The sequence below is a fragment of the Talpa occidentalis genome, unplaced genomic scaffold, assembly GCF_014898055.3.
Source record: "Talpa occidentalis isolate TD23 unplaced genomic scaffold, MPIMG_talOcc4v2.1 talOcc4.2, whole genome shotgun sequence".
In the NCBI taxonomy this organism is placed as follows: domain Eukaryota; kingdom Metazoa; phylum Chordata; class Mammalia; order Eulipotyphla; family Talpidae; genus Talpa; species Talpa occidentalis.
Genome location: NW_023602073.1, coordinates 110,821,133 through 110,840,935, shown reverse-complemented (window position 1 = coordinate 110,840,935; position 19,803 = coordinate 110,821,133). Strand labels below are relative to the sequence as shown.

At 37.7% G+C, this 19,803-nt stretch overlaps 1 protein-coding gene across 14 annotated transcripts in view; it reads left to right on the top strand.

The window, feature by feature from the left end:
• Positions 1-4,941, top strand: part of LOC119252770 (adenylate kinase 9-like) — a 74,659-nt gene extending 69,718 nt beyond the window's left edge. For all 14 annotated transcript variants that reach the window (XM_054699090.1, XM_054699093.1, XM_054699086.1 and 11 more), the window contains 3 exons: positions 1,065-1,189; positions 3,515-3,733; positions 4,905-4,941. In XM_054699090.1, coding sequence (XP_054555065.1) covers positions 1,065-1,189; positions 3,515-3,674 — 285 coding nt within the window. In that variant the 3' untranslated portion in view covers positions 3,675-3,733; positions 4,905-4,941. The remainder of the gene's footprint in view (positions 1-1,064; positions 1,190-3,514; positions 3,734-4,904) is intronic.
• The last annotated feature ends 14,862 nt before the right edge of the window (positions 4,942-19,803 follow it).

Here is a 19,803-nt window from a genome sequence, read left to right as displayed (position 1 = left end):
CTACACATTTCTAAAAATCATACTCCTCGTATGGTAGTCTTAACTGTTCCTCTAGAAGATAAAATACTGAGTTTTATATAACTCCCTGACATGACTGTGGTACAGTATTTGTTTGGGACTATGTTATTTGAAATGTCTGTCCTAGATTTTAAAGTTTCCCATACTAGGTTTTCAGTTTTCTGCCAAAATCATAAAAATCTGCTCCAGCACAATGGAAATCTCAAAATATTAATTTCTAATGAAACCTCACAAGTTTGTATGGATCTCTTAGGAAGGTTCTATCTGGGGTTGTAAAAAGAAAATTCTTAATTCAAACTCACTTTTTAACCAAAGCTAGACATTTTCTTCTCAATGGTTGCCCTCTAAATGGAAACAGGTACAGCTTGTATTTCAGATGACTGCCTGGGTTATATAACTATAAGGTAGATGACAATTCAGGTAAGCCTTATAGGTGTGTTACATAGATCAAACAAGGTTTTGGCAAAAAGTGATAGGGCAGGTATCCTGAGGCCATGTATGAATATCAGTCATACTAATTGCTAGTAATTCCTGTAAACTATAGTGGATATACTGTCTTATTAAAGCTGTCTGAAAGACTGCTTTAAAGAACTCAAGTTAAGGGGCTTCCTTGGTGGCACAGGGGTCAAGTCGCAGCACTATGAAGCTATCTATAGCCACTGCAGCATGAGTTCAATCTCCAGCCAGGGAGGTGACCAACATGGTGCAGCAGACTTCTGTCTCACCCGCTGCTCCCTTTAGCAGTGTACTTTAGACTTTAGTAGATCTACCTGTTCTGCTCCCCACTGTCTCTGGTGAATCATCTCAAACCCCCACCTTACCCCGTACCTCTGGCCTGCACCCCAGCTCTTATATGCATATATAAATCAATCTTTTTTAAAAAAATTAAAAAATAAGGAACTCAAGTTTAAAACATTTAGAAATAACAGTATGAAAAGTGACAGTATAAAAACAAACAGGTCTCATCTTAATCAACTATGTAATCTAGTGTTATTAATAATGGAGTCTTAAGTTTCTTACTTCATTTTTTTGATTTTTGTTTTTAGACTCCGGAAGTACAACTTACTGAAGAAGAAGAAGCAATCAAAGCAAGCCTAATGGAAAATGAGTCATTGCCTCCTGAAATTCTTGAAACCATTCTTTCTGAGTGGTGGCTTAAGGAACCAATACGGTATCTCAATTTGTATACATTCATTTGCTTTATTCACAAAAGTTAAAATATAGTTAAACATATATTTAAAAATTTCTCCTTTAACTTGCATGTAAACTAGTGATTTTTACTTGGGCTGCAAATTAGAAACATCTGGGGAATTACTGAAAAAGATGGGCCTCCACCCAAAATAATTGAATCAAAACTTGCAGGAACGTGAGGTTGGGAACTAAGCACTAGTATCTTTGAGAGCTTCCAAGCTGATTCTGATCTGTAGTCATGGTTGAGAACACAGATTCTAAACCCACGTACCACAATGTGGTCCTAGACTTTTCTCCTGAAAGTCTTTTAACAATTTTAGGTGAGACCCCCTTAATAGCTGTGCATAATGTTATCCCTCTACCAAGAACTGGAACAAGCTGACCAAGCCAAGACAAATTTAAGACTCTCTAGATTACCAGTTTAAAACTTCAGCTTGATTTCCTAACCACCAGAAGCAAATGAAATAATATTATAGTACCAATAACAGCAAAAACTAAAATGGAACTTACTGTCAGTTACTGTTCTACTTAAATTTATTCATATAAATTTACTCCAGTCTTACAATTATAGTAAGGGATAGAAAATGTTATTCTCTCACTTTGGAGATAAGGAAACTATGTAATAGAGAATTCAGATAGTCGGCCAGTCTCAGTGCTGCTCTGGACATTGGCTTTCACTTAGCCCCTGGTCTAGATGAGTGAGTCGGATATTAGTCATTGACCTTGATTTCAATTTTGTGTCCCAAAAATTAGATCTATTAGATCTAGTTGTAGGAAATTTAGGCAGGTTACCTAAGCTGCATAGTCATGGGTCTTTCTTCATTACTCTAACTCCCATTTCACACTATATATTTTTTAAAAGACTAGGGATTAGAGAATTCAACAGTGTTAGAAGTTAAAAAAGAAATTGGAAAGGCCTAAATATAATAGCTGAATATTATGCAAGCATTAAAATTTATTATAATAAAGAATTTGTACTAGCATCAGAAATGTCATTTCATTTTAAGTTATAAAAGAAGATACAAATTTATTTATAATATGGTAGAGAGATGGACATGTGAAGAACACTTGGAAGGAAATTAAGCAAAATGGGGCCTCCCTGGTGGCGCAGCAGTTGAGCGCTGGGTTGCGAAGCTGCCTGCAGCCTCTGCAGCACAGTTTGATCCCCAGCTGCTCCCCGGCCACTGGAGGACGGTTCTGCATGGTACACAGACCTCTCTTGCCGCCCGCTGCTCCCCTCAGCAATGTGCTTCGGTCCTTCTGCCCGTTCTGGCTCTGGTGAATTCTCTCACCCTCCTGCGCTTCTGACTGTCCCCAGTACTTATATAAATAAATAAATAAATAAATAAATAAATAAATAAATAAATAAATCTTTAAAAAAAGAAATTAAGCAAAATGTTGATAGCCTCTGAAATGTGAGATCAGGGATAATTTTGCCTTTTTTCATGCTTCTCTCTATTTTCCGGTTTTTTTCTGTAGTGAGATTTGTTGTTCTTATAATTGTTGTATTAGAACTGAAGAAATATAACAAAGTCCTAAACTAAGATGCAATAGTAGGACTTTGCTGTTATGTGAGAAGCAAAAGGAAGTTGAGGGAGAATGCCAAAATAATTCTGAAGTTGGTGACCTGAACCCTAATCCAAAGAAAGAGCAATATGAAAGGGTAACAATTAGTATGATTTTTGACAATGTGATGCATGTGTAGTTCTAGAGGGGCACTCAAGTGGAGAAACTAAACAGATTTTTGAAAATTCTGAATTCAAAATCAGAAAAGAAGTTAGATGTAGAGTAAAAATTTTGGAGTTACTGACAAATAAGAGACATCTGAAACAGAGGAGACTGCACTAAAGGCAGCGCTAAAGAGAAGGATACATATCTTGAAGCTAATATATGTATATTTGCCCATATAATAAGAAAGAAAACAAGATGCTAAAATGCCAGCTAGCTCTTTTCCTATATGTATGTCTGTTATGGTATCATATATGTATCACCTCATTAACATGGCAAGAGACACCTTTCACACTCTCAACAATTAGAAAATTCCAAGGCTTTTGGGAGCTGGGAGGCAGGACTATAGATGAAGACCAAGTATGTATGAGAAATACATTTTGGTCATCTAAATGACAAAATTCCCTTTATTTCCCTATAAATCACAGTATTTTGAAAGTAGAAATACTAAAAGAAATAAAGACACTGTAGTAAACATTTTAAACTATTCATTGAGTATTTTGTATAGAGATTTGTCAATGTTTCTGTTTTTATAATAGTTTAAGCAAGTAAAGTGAATTAAGAAATTTCCACCTAGTTCCACAGGTTTTATATTAGATGGTTTCCCACGATATCTTGATGAGATCCAGTTTCTGGTGGAACGTGGGTTTTCCCAGATGCTGCTGTTTTCATACAAGTTGATGATCAAGATATTTCTGATCGCCTCCTTCCTTCCCAAATTAAAAAGTGGAAACTGAAACAAAACAAGAAATTAGAAAGAAAAAATATGATCAAAGAAATGAAAGCAAAAATCAAGGTATTTACATAAAAATCTTTACAGTAAATATGTTCAGCATCTATTCAATTTATACAGTGGTCTTTACAAAAGTACAATTATGTTAATATGACAGTATGAAAACACCTCTCTCAAATATTAAGACTATTTATAATTAAAAAGCTAGGAATTATTTGAGACCTTTGTGATTATCAGCATATCAATGCTTCTCTCTCAAAGGCAGACAAAATCAAAGATAGTGGTAGCACCAAAGTATCCCTTTATCAGACACAAAAACAGACTGGAAGAAGCAACAAGTGGAGCAGACCTTGAAAACACAAAGAAATAAAATCAGTGATTTTTTGTGCTGCCTCTGGAAATGATGACACAATCCATCGAGGTGATGTTAATTACAGTGAAACAGTTCCAGATACTAGCTATGAACATCTTTTCTAAAACTATAATCTGCAATCCATCATATGTTCAAAAGTATCAAGGAACCAAATAATTTACTGCTAAGAATTTATCTAACAGTAATGAAAACATGTCCCATATAAAAATTTATATGGGAATATTTATAATAACCAAACAGTGGAAACAACCCATTGTTCATCAACTGATGAATGAATAAGCAAAATATGGTAGACATCCACACGGGGGGTGGGGTTGGGGTGGGGGGGTGCTGGTCCTGACCCAAGTCAGCAGCATGGGAGCCTCCTGACTCCCTTCCTCTGTGGACACACCAAGGTCACAGCTACACATGAAGCACTTTGCTCTCAAGGAAATCAGAAACTAGCTGAGTGACTCCTATACATTGGGAAAATGAGAAAATACTCTTATTGCCCACATCAAAATAGCTGCAGTGTCAGGTTTTAGCTTCCCGCTCGGTCTGCGTTGACAGTGACCCTCCCCTTTGGGAGACCAGTAGTTGAGAGGGTGACATGACATTAGTTAAACACTCTGCTTTGGTTAACCGCCTATGAAATGGGATAATATTCTCTGTCTGGCAGTATGTTTGAGCAGAAAATGAAAGTATATCTATATAATAGCTGAACAAGAGACCAGAGTTAGGAGTATACAGCAACAAACTTACCACCATCACATACTTTCCTGGAAAATTCACTATTCTTTCACCTTGAGGAAAAAAATGTTAATACATAGAAGTAATTTTATCATCATCATTGAACATTTTAAACATCTCTTTCTTTAACAGAATGATATGATTTCTAAAAGGAGGGCTGAACTCATAGCAGAAAGAGAGAGCAAAAGGAAAGATGTAAGTAAATAAAAAAAAAATTTAAAGCAGTATACCCATTCTGTCCTCTTCCCTCCCTCTCTTTCTCTCTGTAGGTGATAGATACATACATACATACATACATACATACATACATACATACATACATAAAAGGAGCTGAAGCAATTATTTCTTAGTCCAAAATACATACAACCTAAAAGGCATCTAAACTTACTAAACTGAGAATATTGTGGCATCATCTACAGAATAAGAAGTCTTCTCTTCAGTATTTGCCTTGATCTTTACTCAGTTAGTCAGTTTATCATCAAGCCTTAATTCAGCACTTACAGCATTTTATTTTTTTATTGGAGTTACAGTGCATCAACATATCAGGTGTATTATCACTGAAAATCAACATGTGTATATACTACCTTAAGTCCAGTTCTATCCATTACCAAACAATTGCCCTCTTTGTCCTGATTATCCATTCCTTTCCCCCTTCCCTGATAACCAGTAAATGGTCTTATAATCCAAAAATTTATTCTTGTTTTACTTATTTCATCTCTGTGTTTGTTTTCCCTATGTACCATGTATGAGTGAAATCGTACAGTGTTTGTCTTTCTCCATCTGGCTTTTCACTATGCACAATACCCTCTAAGTCCTGGGATTGACGGTGAACAAAATTGACAGAGGTCTCTGGTCTTACTCTATTTTTCATTCCGTGAACAAATATGTTCTGTAAATCTACTCATTTCAAGGAGCCATGCTAATGTTAAAGAGCAAAAAGAGAGATACTCTAACCTGAATCAAGTCTAGTTAACTACCTTTAGGCCTTGGAAATCCCTGGTGGCCTCCTGGAGTAGCACCTCAGATATCTCTACAGAGTGTTTCTAAAGGAGTTCACACGTTGGAGCTGTCTGGCCTGTATGGTGTCCTCACTCTAGTTCTTACTGACTTTGTTCTCTACTGACTCCCCAGTGCCTAACATCATGCTGACACACAGTAGGCACTCAACTTATAGTTGCTTTGTTTTATCACATCAAGCAAGTTGCTTAACCTCTTTGAGACTGCTTTATTTCATTGTAAAATAGGAAAAATTACTAATACCCAGTTTTCCTAATTAATAACATTTAAATTTTCCTTCTTTACCATTCTTTAATTAAATCTTTTTCTTAAGAGTATTAGTAAGAGTATTAGTTTTGAGGATAAATTTTAAACGTTCTTAATTTACAGTTGTTCTGTTTGTTAACATTAGAAGGGGGGATTTCTTATTAATGTTTTCATTCAAAGATTTGATATTCTATTTTATAAATTAAACAGTGTCTTGTAAGTTGACTTTCCTGAAGCTTAAAAATTACTGCATATCTCACACAGTTAATTTATACAAGTGACTTTTGGAAGCTAATTCCTGAGGTTTTTGATGAAATAAAGTTTATTTTTTGGATTTTTGTCCCTTTAATGGGTGTTTTTTAAGATACATCCTGCTACTTCCTCAGACAAAGAAAGACTAAATAAAACGTAGGCTTAGACATGATGTGACAGCTCAGATCAGTTACTGACACACCCTGAGTCGAATCTACCCTGACTTCATGTCACTTTGGAACTTGCTTTCATGAACAGACACAGGAACTTCATTTGCCTCTTTGTACAGAATAAATAGCTCACCTTTTTACACCTAGCTAGGAAACCATTGGGAGAGAAAGCCGTTCCTGGGTTTGTCCTCTCACTTTTAATAAAACAACATTGCCTTTTTACTGTCTGACATCTTGGCAGCAAATGAAACATTTTTAACATTAGAAATCACTTCCAAGTCTCATTTTAAATAGCAGGTATCACTAATTTCCCAGGAAAATGTCGCCATCTTGTGGAATTTTGTGACTAAGACTGTCCTATGCACCAGCCCTTTTGTGTAGGGATTTACATTGTATGTGTTCTAATTCTCAGTGGCCTGACCTCTGCTGTGACTTCTCGCTCTTCCTAGCCACTGACTCCTTCCCCAGTCAGGGCAGTTAATGGAGAAACACAGCCTAAGTCCTGAGGGAAGCCAGAGTCAGAGTCCTGTTGAGGTAGAAACAATGTCTAGCACCAGCCAGGGCCATCTTAATGAGCCTCCAGAGACAAGTCAGAGTGCATAGTCTCACGGACTGTAGTGCAGAGGGCTGCAAAAGTGTGCAAGGAGTGCACAGGTTGGAGTTGGCACTGAAAACCAAATAGTTCAGAATCTGGCCTCAAAATCCAGAATCAGCAGGCATCCTTGCTTGCTCCCCAGTGTACTAAGAGAATCTAGTATCTGCATAAGTGTGTCTATATTGAGAAGGACCTCTGATCTCTGACAGATCTTTTATTTCTTCCATTTCTTCGTTTCCAGCTCTCATTTTCTCCCTAGTTGTAAACATTTTGACTATAATCTCTATCTCTCCTTGCGTAGGCTTCTACCCAGATGTAGACTCATTCTACTTACCCCTCCGGATAGAAAATTGTGACACAGTTTACTCCAAACTGAGGCCTGTTTCTCTAAACATGAATTTTATTTACTTTTTCTTTGTCCCCTCTGTTTTCTGTTTCTCCTTTCCAGCATTCTTTGGGATTATTTGAATAGTTTAGATATAGTCAATGTGTTTCTGTTATTGATTGACTTTCAGTTGTAACTCTAGGCGTTGTTTTTTTGGTGGTTGCACTCAAATTACATATACATCCTTGACTTTTCAGCTCTACTTATAGCCAATATTATTCCATATAATGTTGTAGAAGCCTTATAGCTATGTAAAGTCCATTTACATTCACTCCTATTCAACCAACATCCTTTATGTACTAGTTATCATGTTTTTGCAACCAAATGAAAACTCCAGGGAAAAAGTCAGTCTGTTTTAAACAAAATTTCATATGTATTTTCAATAAAGATTTCTTTTTAAAAAATACATTCTTTTTTACACTTATCCAGATATTTACCATTCTCATGTTCTTTATTCCTCTGGTATAATGGAAACCAGAAAGTTGAGGAGAATATGTTCATCTAAATTGTCCTCCTGTATTATTTTTCTCAAACAGCTTTTAAATTTTATCTGTATCTTTGCTTTTCAAGAGTTTGATTATGATACGCCCATACTGCCCCACAACCAAGCTCTGATCAGAAAGGAGCCTGGACACACAAAGTCCTCATCCTCTCATCTTCTTCCCTGCAGCTTCTAGTCCAAATCCCAGCCCTAGGCATCTTATAAAGGAACTGAGGTCAAACAGAAAGGTTAAAAAATAACAAGCTAATCAGAAAATTACAGGCAAGAAATAATGATAGTGGGTATGGAAATCAACAGAGAAGGGCCTTCCCAGTGGCACAGCAGTTGAGCGCTGGGCTATGAAGATGCTGGTGGCCTCTGCAGTGCTGGTTCGATCCCCAGCCGCCAGCAAGGGTCCCACATGGTGCGCAGACCTCTCCTGCTGCCTGCTGCTCCCCTCAGCAGTGTGCTCTGTCAATATTCCTGTTCTGCTCCCCGCTCTGGCTCTGGTGAATTCTCTCACCCTCCCGTGCTTCTGACTATTCCCAGTGCTTGCATAAATAAATAAATAAATCTTAAAAAACAAAACAAAACAGAGGAGTGGGGATGGAAAGAAAAGAGTTTTGAGTATAATTTCATATTTTAACTCTTGAAAACTGGATGTGCAATAACAGAGAGCAAGGAGCCAAGATAATTTCTAGGATTCTAACCAGAAAAGAGAACTCCAATTGAGACAAGGACTCCTTCAGGGAGAAAAGAGTACAGAAAGATGAATAGTGCTCAGTTTTGTGCAAATTAAACTGCACACCGCTTAAAGCCTATACGACATCATATATCACCAATATCCTGTCATGGTCTTAAATAAACATTTCTGTATTGTTCATATTTCCTCAGAGGGGCTATAACATCCTAAAGGTTATGTACAGCGTTTTATATAAAGTGACAGTAATAGCTATCATAGCATAGTAATAGCAATATAGCTATTCTTGCATGCTTACCACGTGCCAGACACTTTTCTGCGGACTTTGAATGCATTAAATAATGTCCCTGACAACCCTGTGAGGTATGTACCTTATATTATGCCTCTTTTACAAGTGAGGAAACTGATCACATCCCAAGCTGCATGGGTAATGAGTGTTGTATACAAGCATGTATTAGCTTGTCTATTTACTTATGAATTCCCTGTTATGTCAGAGTGTTGAAGGTATTCAATTTCTGAGTGCTGCATATTAAATTTTTTTCTGTTAATGTAGGGGTGCTGCCATACAATAGCCAAGTCTCCTTCAATATTTCAAATGATGATATAGCGGTATCTTTTATCCCATATTTTACATGTATAATTAAGGGGACTCTTTTTCTTCCTCAGTTCATTAGAGACTATGATGAATTCAGTGAGGATGAAAATGATGAAGACGATGATATTGAAAACATCCTTGAAGAAGAGTTTCCAAAAGATGAGGAAACGCTGAGTGAGGAAGAGGAAGAGCAGGAAATTGATGCACTTGAACGCCTGAGAGCTGAACTCGGAGAAAAATTTGACGCAGATATGAATAATTTACAATTACTACAGGTTTTTTTTCTTATTTTTTCATAACTCAAAAAGTAACATTTGAGAATGAAACAAAAGTAATTTGGTTTATATCTTATATTCTTTTTAACATTTCGAAAGAAATGTGTACTCTAGGACTGAGTTTCCTTTGTCATCACTGCTTACAATTATTAAAACAAGTTAATGAGTCCAGGGCAACATAGAAACCACATGGGGTCAAAGATTTTAGGTGCCAACATGTAGTCACTCCAAAGCTGAAAAATGATTGTTCTCTAGATGGTCATCAATCATCAGCAGTGTGTACGTGCCATGACTGGGTGCTACCAACTTTTATCCCCCTAAAAACGTTTGGTTTTATGATTTTTTCTCATCAGGAAGAATTTGAGAAGTTTTTGATACCAGTGATTTTCATTAATGGAGCTCGGAAGATGCACATTGTGCAATATACGTTAAGTACGAAACTGAAATCACTGGTGGAAAACCGTGCAAGCATTTTTGAGAAATGTTATCCAATCACATCCACCTTGCTCAGAAAATGCTCAGTTTTACCTATAAGTATACAAGTGCATTTGGCTACTGGGACCCTGTAAAGGTAATATCAACAAATGTATCTGAAGTCATATTTTCTTTTCTTTTCTTTGCTGTTCTGTTCTGTTCTTTTCTTTTCCTTTCTTTTCTTTTTTTATGTCTATGAAGACAGTGGATAATTTCCCCCCCCCAAAAAAAATTATAAGCATTATACATTCTTTTTTTTTTTTTTTTTTTTTTTTTTTTTTTTTTTTATTAAATTTTATTTTTATATTCCCCCATACAATTGCAAATGCCCCATTCTGACCCCAATCCTTCCCCTCCCGCCCCCCACACCCCCAAAAAGTGTCTCTGGTTCATAGTTTTTTTGTTGATTTTGATTTTCACTTTCTTATATTCATTTTCCTGGTCCCTTATTTAAGTTTTCTAGATTCCTGCTATGAGTGAGACCATCCGGTATTTTTTTTTTCTTTTTGGCTTATTTCGCTGAGCATGATCCCTTCCAGTGCCATCCATGTTGCTGCAAATTGCATGTGTTTATCTTTTTGAATGCTGAGTAATATTCCATGGTATATATGTACCACATCTTCTTGATCCAGTCATCTATTTTTGGGCATTTGGGTTGTTTCCAAAGCTTAGCTATTGTAAACAGTGCTGCTATAAACATAGGAGTGCAGGTGCTCTTTGGAATTGATGTTTCTGTGTCCTTTGGGTAATACCTAGGAGTGGAATTGCTGGATCATATGGAAGCTCTATGTTTAGTAGGTCCAGAAATCTCCACACAGCTCTCCATAGTGGTTGGACCAGTTTGCACTCCCACCAACAGTGCACAAGAGTTCCTTTTTCTCCACATCCTCGCCAACATTTGTTGTTGCTAGTTTTTTTAATATGTGCCATTCTCACTGGTGTGAGATGGTATCTCATGGTAGTTTTGATTTGCATTTCCCTGATTACAAGTGATGTGAACATTTTTTCATATGTCTGTTGGCCATTTGCATTTCCTCTTCAGAGAAGTTTCTTTTTAGCTCTTCTGCCCATTTTTTGACTGGATTATTTTCTTTGTTGTTGCTGAGTCTCATCAGCTCTTTGCAGATTTTTGTGATCAGTCCTTTATCATTAGTGTTGGGTGCAAAAATGTTCTCCCAGTTGGTGGGGTTTCTCTTTGTTTTTGTTATTGTCTCTTTTGCTGTGCAGAAGCTCTTTAATTTGATGTAGTCCAGCTGTTTATCTTTCTCTTCACTATCACTGCTTTGGGTGATGTGTCTGTAAAGATGTCTTTGATGTGCAAATCCCGTAGTGTTTCGCCTATATTTCCTTCTATGTATTTTATGGTTTCAGGTCTTATGTCTAGTTCTTTAATCCATTTTGAGTTGATTTTTGTGTATGGTGTGAGGTAGTGGTCAAGCTTCATTCTTTTGCATGTAGCGACCCAGTTTTCCCAGCACCATTTATTGAACAAACTTTCTTTGCTCCAATGCATAGTCTTTGCTCCTTTGTCAAAGATTAGTTGACATAAATCTGTGGGTTTATTTCTGGATTTTCTATTCGATTCCATTGGTCTGTATGTCTGTTCTTGTTCCAATACCATGCAGTTTTGATGATTATGGCTTTGTAGTATAGTTTGAAGTCTGGGAGTGTGATGCCTCCATTTCCTTCTTTTTTTTTCAGTAGAGCTTTGGCTATTCGGGTTTTGGTGATTCCATATGAATTTCATCAATAATTGTTCTATTTCTTTGAAGAATGCCATTGAGATTTTGATTGGAATAGCATTGAATCTGTATATTGCTTTTGGTAGGATGGCCATTTTAATAATGTTTATTCTTCCAATCCATGAGCAGGGGATGTCTTTCCATTTCTTTGTGTCTTCTTCTATTTCTTTTAACAGTGTTTTATAGTTTTCTTTGTATAGGTCCTTTAACTCTTTTGTTAGATTTATTCCCAAATATTTGATTTTTTTTTGTTTCGATAATAAAAGGGTGGTTTTTTTGATTTCTTCTTCTTCAGATTTATTGTTTGTGTATAGGAAGGCTACTGACTTTTGCGTGTTGATTTTGTATCCTGCCACTTTACTGAATTGATTGATGAGTTGAATTAGTTTTTCTGTGGAGATTTTGGGGTTCTCTATGTATATTATCATATCATCTGCAAATAGTGATAGTTTGATTTCTTCTTTTCCTATTTGGATTCCTTGGATGTCTTTCTCTTGTCTTATTGCTCTGGCTAGGACTTCCAGTATTATATTGAAAAGCAAGTGGTGAGAGTGGACATCCTTGTCTTGTTCCAGATCTTAATGGAATTGCTTTCAGCTTTTCACCATTGAGAATGATACTGGCTGTTGGCTTGTCATAGATGGCCTTTATGATGTTGAGGTATGTTCCTTGTATCCCAAGAATTTCAAGGGCTTTTATCATGAATGGGTGTTGCACTTGTCGAAAGCTTTCTCAGCATCTATTGATATTATCATATGGTTTTTATATTTCTTTTTGTTGATGTGTTGGATAACGTTTGATTGATTTTCGGATGTTAAACCATCCTTGTGCCCCTGGAATGAATCCAACTTGGTCGTGGTGAATTATCTTATGGATACATTGTTGATTCTGATAGCTAAAATTTTATTGAGGATTTTTGCATCAGTGTTCATTAGGGAGATTGGCCTATAGTTTTCCTTTTTTGTGTTGTCCTTATTCGGTTTTTGTATTAGTGTAATATGGCTTCATAGAACGTGTTTGGTATTGTCCCTTCCTTCTCAATTTTTTGGAAGAGTTTGTGAAGGATAGGCACTAATTCGTCTCTGAATGTTTGGTAGAATTCATTTGTAAATCCATCAGGTCCTGGGCTTTGTTTTTGGGGAGGTTTTAATTACCATTTCAATTTCGCTGCTTGTAATTGGTCTGTTTAGGTGTTCTATTTCTTCTTTATCTAGCTTTGGGTGATTGTAAGTTGTAGGAATTTGTCCATCTCCTCTAGATTGTTGAACTTGTTTCATATAACTGTTCATAGTAGTTACTGATTATTCTTTTGATTTCTGCTGTGTCCGTTGTGATTTCTCCTCTTTCATTTATGATTCTGTGTATTTGTGCTTTCTCCTTTTTTTTCCTTTGTGAGCCTGGCTAGGGTTTGTCTATTTTATTTATTTTTTCAAAGAACCAGCTCTTGGTTTCATTGATCTTTTGGATTTGTTTTTTAGTTTCAATTTCATTTATTTCTGCTTTGGTTTTTAATTATTTCTTTTCTTCTACTGGTTCTGGGGTTTTTTTGTTGTTCTTTTTCTAGATCTTTGAGCTTCGAGATTAGGTTGTTTCTTTTGAGTTCTTTCTTGTTTTTTGATGTGAGCTTCTATTGCTATATATTTTTCCTCTTATTACTGCTTTTGCTGCATCCCATACATTTAGGATATTGGTGTCCTCCTTGTCATTCAATTCAAAGAATTTTTTTAATTTCTTCTTTGATCTCTTCGTTAGTCCAGTGGTCTTCCAGTAGTGTGGCTTTTAATCTCCATGAGGTAGGAAAGTTCCTTGCCTTCTTTTTATGATTTATTTCTAGTTTGATGCCTTCGTGGTCAGAAAAGATGGTTGGTATGATTTCAATCTTGGTGTATCTGTTGATGTTTGTCTTGTGCCCCAGTATGCGATCGATCCTGGAGAATGATCCGTGTGCGCTTGAGAAAAATGTGTACTCCGTTTTTTTGGGTTTAGTGTTCTATAGATGTCTGTTAAGCCCAATGCTCTAGTCCTTATTTAGAGCTTTAGTTTCTTTACTTATTTTTTGTCTTGTTGATCTATCCATTGTTGATAGTGGTGTGTTGAAGTCTCCCACTACATATGTGTTTTCTCTCTGATGTCTGTTTTCAGAGAGGACAACAGTTGTCTGATATATTTGGTGCTCTTTCGTTTGGTGAGTATATGTTAATGAGTGTTATTTCTTCTTGAAGTATTGTCCCCTTAATCATAATGTAGTGACCATTGGGGTCTCTTTTATTTTTTTGAGTTTGAAGTCTGTTTTATCTGATATAAGTATAGCTGTTCCTGCTTTCTTTTTTGGCCCATTTGCTTGTAGGATTGTTTTCCATCCTTTGACTTTGAGCCTATTTTTATCTTTTGTAGCTAAATGTGTTTCCTGGAGACAGCAAAGGTTGGGTTTTGTTTCTTAATCCAGGCTGCAACTCTGTGTCTTTTTATTGAAGAGTTTAGTCCATTTACATTTAGAGTTAATATTGATATGTTAGCATCTGTATTTGCCATTATGTTTGTCTTTCTTTGATTTTATTTATTATTCTTTTATAACTTTTTTTTTTTTTTTTGGTCTTCTTTCGTTGTTATTCGTCCCTCTGAGGTTCTGGCTTTAGGATTCCTTGTAGTATTTTTTGGAGTGGGGGTTTTAGTCGCAATGAAATTCCGGAGTTTCTCTTTGTCTGGAAGGTCCATATTCTTTCTTCATGGAGGAAAGAGAGCTTTGCGGGATAGAGTATTCTTGGTTGGCATCTGTTTTCTTGGAGTCTGTTGACTATGTCCCTCCACTCTCTCCTTGCCCGTAGTGTTTCTTCAGAGAAGTCTGATGTCAGCCTGATTGGTTTTCCTTTGAATGTTATCTGTTTCTTCCCTCTTGTCAGCTTCATTATTTTTTCCTTGTCCTGGATTCTTGGGAGCTTTACTATTATGTGTCTTGCTGTGTTTTTCCTTTCGTCGTGGAAGTTTGGTGTTCTTCTTGCTTCTTGTATATCAATTTTCAGCTCCTTCTTCTCATTTGGGAAGTTCTCTTCAATTATATCCATGAATATTTTCTCTGTTCCTACATCTCTCTCCTCTCCTTCTGGAATTCCTATAACTCTTATATTTCCTTTCCTCATGGAGTCAGATAGTTCCCGAAGTCTTTCTTCATTCTTTTTCCTTCGTACTTCTCTTTCCTTTTCTGTTTTGGTTCTTTTTATTTCTGTGTCTTCAAGATTACTTATTCGTTCTTCCATTTCATCTATTCTGCTTTCATTGCTTTTCCCAGAGTTCTTTAGTTCCTCCATTAATTCTTTGATCTCCTGCATTTCTCTTACTTCCCTCTTTAGGGACTCAATTCCTTCTTCTGATCTATCACTTTTTTAATCATGGCAATTTTAAATTCTCTTTCTGGAAGGCTCAGAAGTTCTTCCAAGTTGCTGTCGTTGCAATCTGGGGAGTGGTTTTCTTTTTGTGGTGTGCTTCTTTCCTGAGGAGTTTTTAGGTTGCGTGTGGTTCTTCTACTCCCTACTGTCTGTTTTCTAATTTGTCGTATGCGTTGGGACACTGTGTTGCTCGGACTGACTGACATCTTGGGTGAACTTCTCCGCTCCCCTCTGGCTCTTCCAGGAGCCATCTCTGTCTTCTGGGGAGCTTTCTGCTGGTTTTAGGCAGTTTTTACTGAGAAATGTCCCTGTTCTCAAATGGCGAAGCGGGATGCAGTCCCTGCGCCTCCGGTTTCAGGCACACTCTTCTGCGCACCCGGTCTGCCCCGGACGTGGGTGCCTGCTCCCTCTGTGGGCTCAGACTGCTGGTCGGAAGGGGCCTGGCGTGGAATAACTTCCCGGCTGGCCACTGGGTCCTCCAGAAACCTTCTGCCCTTTTCAAGCAGACTTAAGAAATGTCCTGTTTTATAGGGTGTTAGTGACTTTTTTTTTTCCTGGTCGCTAGGTGGCGCCAGAGATCTCTCCTATTGTCCTTGGGGGGCTGTTTTTCGCCTCCCCCACCCGTGGGACAGAGAACAGAGCGGGAATGGTAGGGTACACCTCAACAGCTTTGGGGTGCTGTGTCTGCCTTGTGCCCCACCGTCGTGGAGAAACCACGCCCCGAATTTTCGTGCCCCGGGTCTCAGTTCAAAGCCCTCAGGTCCAGGACGCGGGCTGTAGCCCAGTTCAGTGGCGCGGGAATGGCGCCTTTTGCACCCGGCTCCAGTGCCTGGGCGCCTGGTTCCTGCTTACTCAGGGAGGGACCTTCACCTCAGTGAGGACCTCCGTGCGTCTCCCCGCAAGCCTAGGTCGTCTCCCCGCAAGCCTAGGTCGCAGGCGCGGGGACCTGGGCAGCCGCGATCCCGGTCTGCACTTGCTTTTCAAGCGCGCCAGGCGCGCCGCGTTTCCCGCGCAGGCTTACCGGCAGCCCGGGCTGTGTGCGCGTCTCCAGGGGTCTTTGTTCTTCTCTAATGGCGCCCGGAGCCGTTCGCTCACACGCCGCGGCGGATCCTGCAGGGTTCGCCTCAGCTCCCGTTCACGGGGTGTGGTGGCTGCAATAGTTCCTTTCCGCTCACAGTCCTGCTTGCTGCGTCGTTTGTTCTTGTTGGTTGTTTTGGTTTGTTGTTTCCTCCTCTCTGCCGGTCGGAGAGTGCCGCCTCTGTGGGCGGGGGAGGGGAGCAGGGTTCTGCGCTTCCCTCCCTTCTAGTCCTCTTTATGGCCACTTTCTTCTTCGGGCAGTTCGCTGGCGTCACCCGTTTATCTTCCGTGTCCCAGTTCTCACTGGGACCTGCGCGCTTTTCCTCCTATTCACTTTTTTTAATGGGAGATCTTACTCGCAGCGTCTCCTCGCCGCCATGTTGCTCCGCCCCCCGCATTATACATTCTTAACTAGCTATAAAAATATCTGGTTGTTTTGCCTTTCTGAAGTGGAAAAAGTAGTTGAAGAGTTTCATGTCTTTCCTCTATTTCTGTAGAGATAACCTAATTCTAGCTTAGTTGATATTGACACAATCAGTTTTGATTGTATTTAGTTGTGCTATCTTCTTTATCATTGTTATAAGATTGCCAGGAGAAATGTTTTCAAATATGTTAAAATATAGAAATATATATCGTGTTGAAATACAAGGTTAAGCAGGTATTAGAATCACCTATTTAACAATAATAGTTATGCCCTAACCTCTCTGAGATGGGTAAGTGAGAAAAAGAAGGCAGAGTAAAAATCCTATTTAAGGAGGAAAAAGGGCACATGTCTAACACAATTAGGATTGTACAGAAATGGGAGAGTTATAGCTTCAACTTACTATTTTGGGGGAGCACATTGTCATCCATAACGCCATATTAACAATGGACCTGTATGTAAGAATAAATTGTAATAAAAGCTCATAAATATATGTAAACTTCATACTCCTTGACAAAAACAATATGTGCTAAAGATATTGTGAAGGTAGAAGACAAGCTGTCATTGTTATAAACTAAAAGCTATTTAAGAAAGATTACAGTGATTGCATGTGAGTACAAAATAACTTGTTCTTTCTAGTTTCAAATATTGTTATTTTATTGTAATTAGTTTTCTTATTCTGTAAGAAAATTTTTCTTAATTTACAATTTTTTAAACATTTGGAGAAAATGCTGTAATATAGCTAACTTACAAACTCAGTTGTGTATGTGCTGCAGCTAAGTGAAGGAGAGACAATCAAGCCAATTGAAAGTCCAGAGAACCCACTGTATCCTGTAATCCATCGCCAGTACATTTATTTTTTATCTAGTAAGGAAACTAGAGAAAAATTTATGAAGAACCCCATCAAATATATCCGCCAACCCAAACCTAAGCCTGCCATGCCTGTTAGGATTGCAATTGTGGGACCACCAAAATCTGGGAAAACTACAGGTAAGAGTGTTTACCTTTGTTATCCTCAAGCATTAAATAATCCTTGGAAACAAGTGCCATTTCTCCAGGAAGCCAACTATTGGAATTGAATCAAAAAGCAATAGAAAAACTACATAGGTCAATAACTTTGGAAGAGAAGAGAGTCAAAAAATCAGCCCCATTTTCCAAAACAGTCCAGAATAAAATTTTTTTTTAATTTTTTAATTCATTTTTATATTCCCCATACAATTGCACCTCCCTTATTTTGACCCCAAACCCTCCTTTCCCCGCCCCCCCCCCATGTGTCCCTGCTTTATAGTTGTTTGTTGATTTTGATTTTTTCTTTCTTATAGTTATTCTTTTTCCTGGTCCCTTATTTAGGTTTTCTAGATTCCTGCTATGAGTGAGACCATCCAGTATTTTTTCTTTTTCTTTCTGGCTTATTTCGCTGAACATGATCCCTTCCAGCTCCATCCATGTTGCTGCAAATTGCATGAGTTTCTTTTTTGATAGCTGAGTAATATTCCATTGTGTGTATGTACCACATCTTTTTTTTTAATTAATATTTTATATAACTTTTACATAATTTTTCATTTTTGCACAATGTATGCATTTTCATTTTGGTTATATTCCCCATACAACTGTACCCCCCCCCTTATTTTGACCCTAGTCCTTCCTCTCCCCACTTCTTCCTCCCCACCCCTTGTGTGTCTCTGGTTTATATTTGCTTGTTGATTTTGATTTTTACTTTGTATTGATTAGTCTTTTTCCTGGTCCCTTATTTAGGTTTTCTAAATTCCTGCTATGAGTGAGACCATCTAGTATTTTTCTTTTTCTTTCTGACTTATTTCGCTGAGCATGATCCCTTCTAGCTTCAACCATGTTGCTGCAAATTGCATGTGTTTATCTTTTTTGAATGCTGAATAATATTCCATTGTACATATGTACCACATCTTCTTGATCCAGTCATCTATTTTTGGGCATTTGGGCTGTTTCCATGGCTTAGCTATTGTAAATAGTGCTGCTATAAGCATAGAGATGCAGGTGCCCTTTGGAATTAATGTTTCTGTGTCATTTGGGTAAATACCTAGGAGTGGAATTGCTGGATCATATGGAAGCTCTGTCTTCAGTAGGTCAAGAAATCTCCACACAGCTCTCCATAGTGGTTGGACCAGTTTGCACTCCCACCAGCAGTGCAGAAGAGTTCTTTTTCTCCACAACCTCACCAACATTTGTTGTTGCTAGTTTTTTTAATATGTGCCATTCTCACTGGTGTAAGATGGTATTCATTGTAGTTTTCATTTGCATTTCCCTGATTGCAAGTGATTTTGAACATTTTTTCATATGCCTGTTGGCTATTTGCATTTCCTCTTTGGAGAAGTTTCTTTTTAGCTCTTCTGCCCATTTTTTGACTGGATTACTTTCTTTGGTTTTTTTGTTCTTTTTTTTTTTTTGGTTTTTTTTTTTTTTTTTTTTTTGAGTCTCATCACCTCTTTGTAGATTTTTGTGATCAGTCCTTTATCATCAGTGTTGTGTGCAAAAATTTTCTCCCAGTCAGTGGGGTCATATGGCCTTTATGATGTTGAGGTATGTTCCTTGTTTCCCAAGAATTTCAAGGGCTTTTATCATGAATGGGTGTTGTACTTTGTCGAAAGCTTTCTCAGCGTCTATTAATATTATTATATGGTTTTTATATTTCTTTTTGTTGATGTGTTGGATGACATTGATTAATTTTCGGATGTTGAACCATCCTTGTGTTCTGGAATAAATCCTACGTGGTCGTGGTGAATTATCTTATGGATGCATTGCTGGATTCTGTTGGCAAGGATTTTGTTGAGGATTTTTGCATCAGTGTTCATTCATTAGGGAGACTGGCCTGTAATTTTCTTTTTTTGTGCTGTCTTTGTTTGGTTTTGGTATTAGTGTAATGTTGACTTTGTGGAATGTATATGGTGGTATTCCTTCTTTTTCAATTTTTTGAAAGAGTTTGTGTAGGATAGGCATTAATTCACTGCTGAACATTTGGTAGAATTCATTTGTGAAGCCGTCTGTGCCTGGGCTTTTGTTTTTGGGGAGTGCTTTGATTACTGCCTCTATTTTGCTGCTTGTAATTGGTCTGTCTAGTTGTTCTATTTCTTCTTTGTCCAGCTTTGGATGATTATATCGTTCTAGGAATTTGTCCATCTCTTCTAGGTTGTTGAATTTGTTTGCATATAAATGTTCATAGTAATCTCTGATTATTCTTTTGA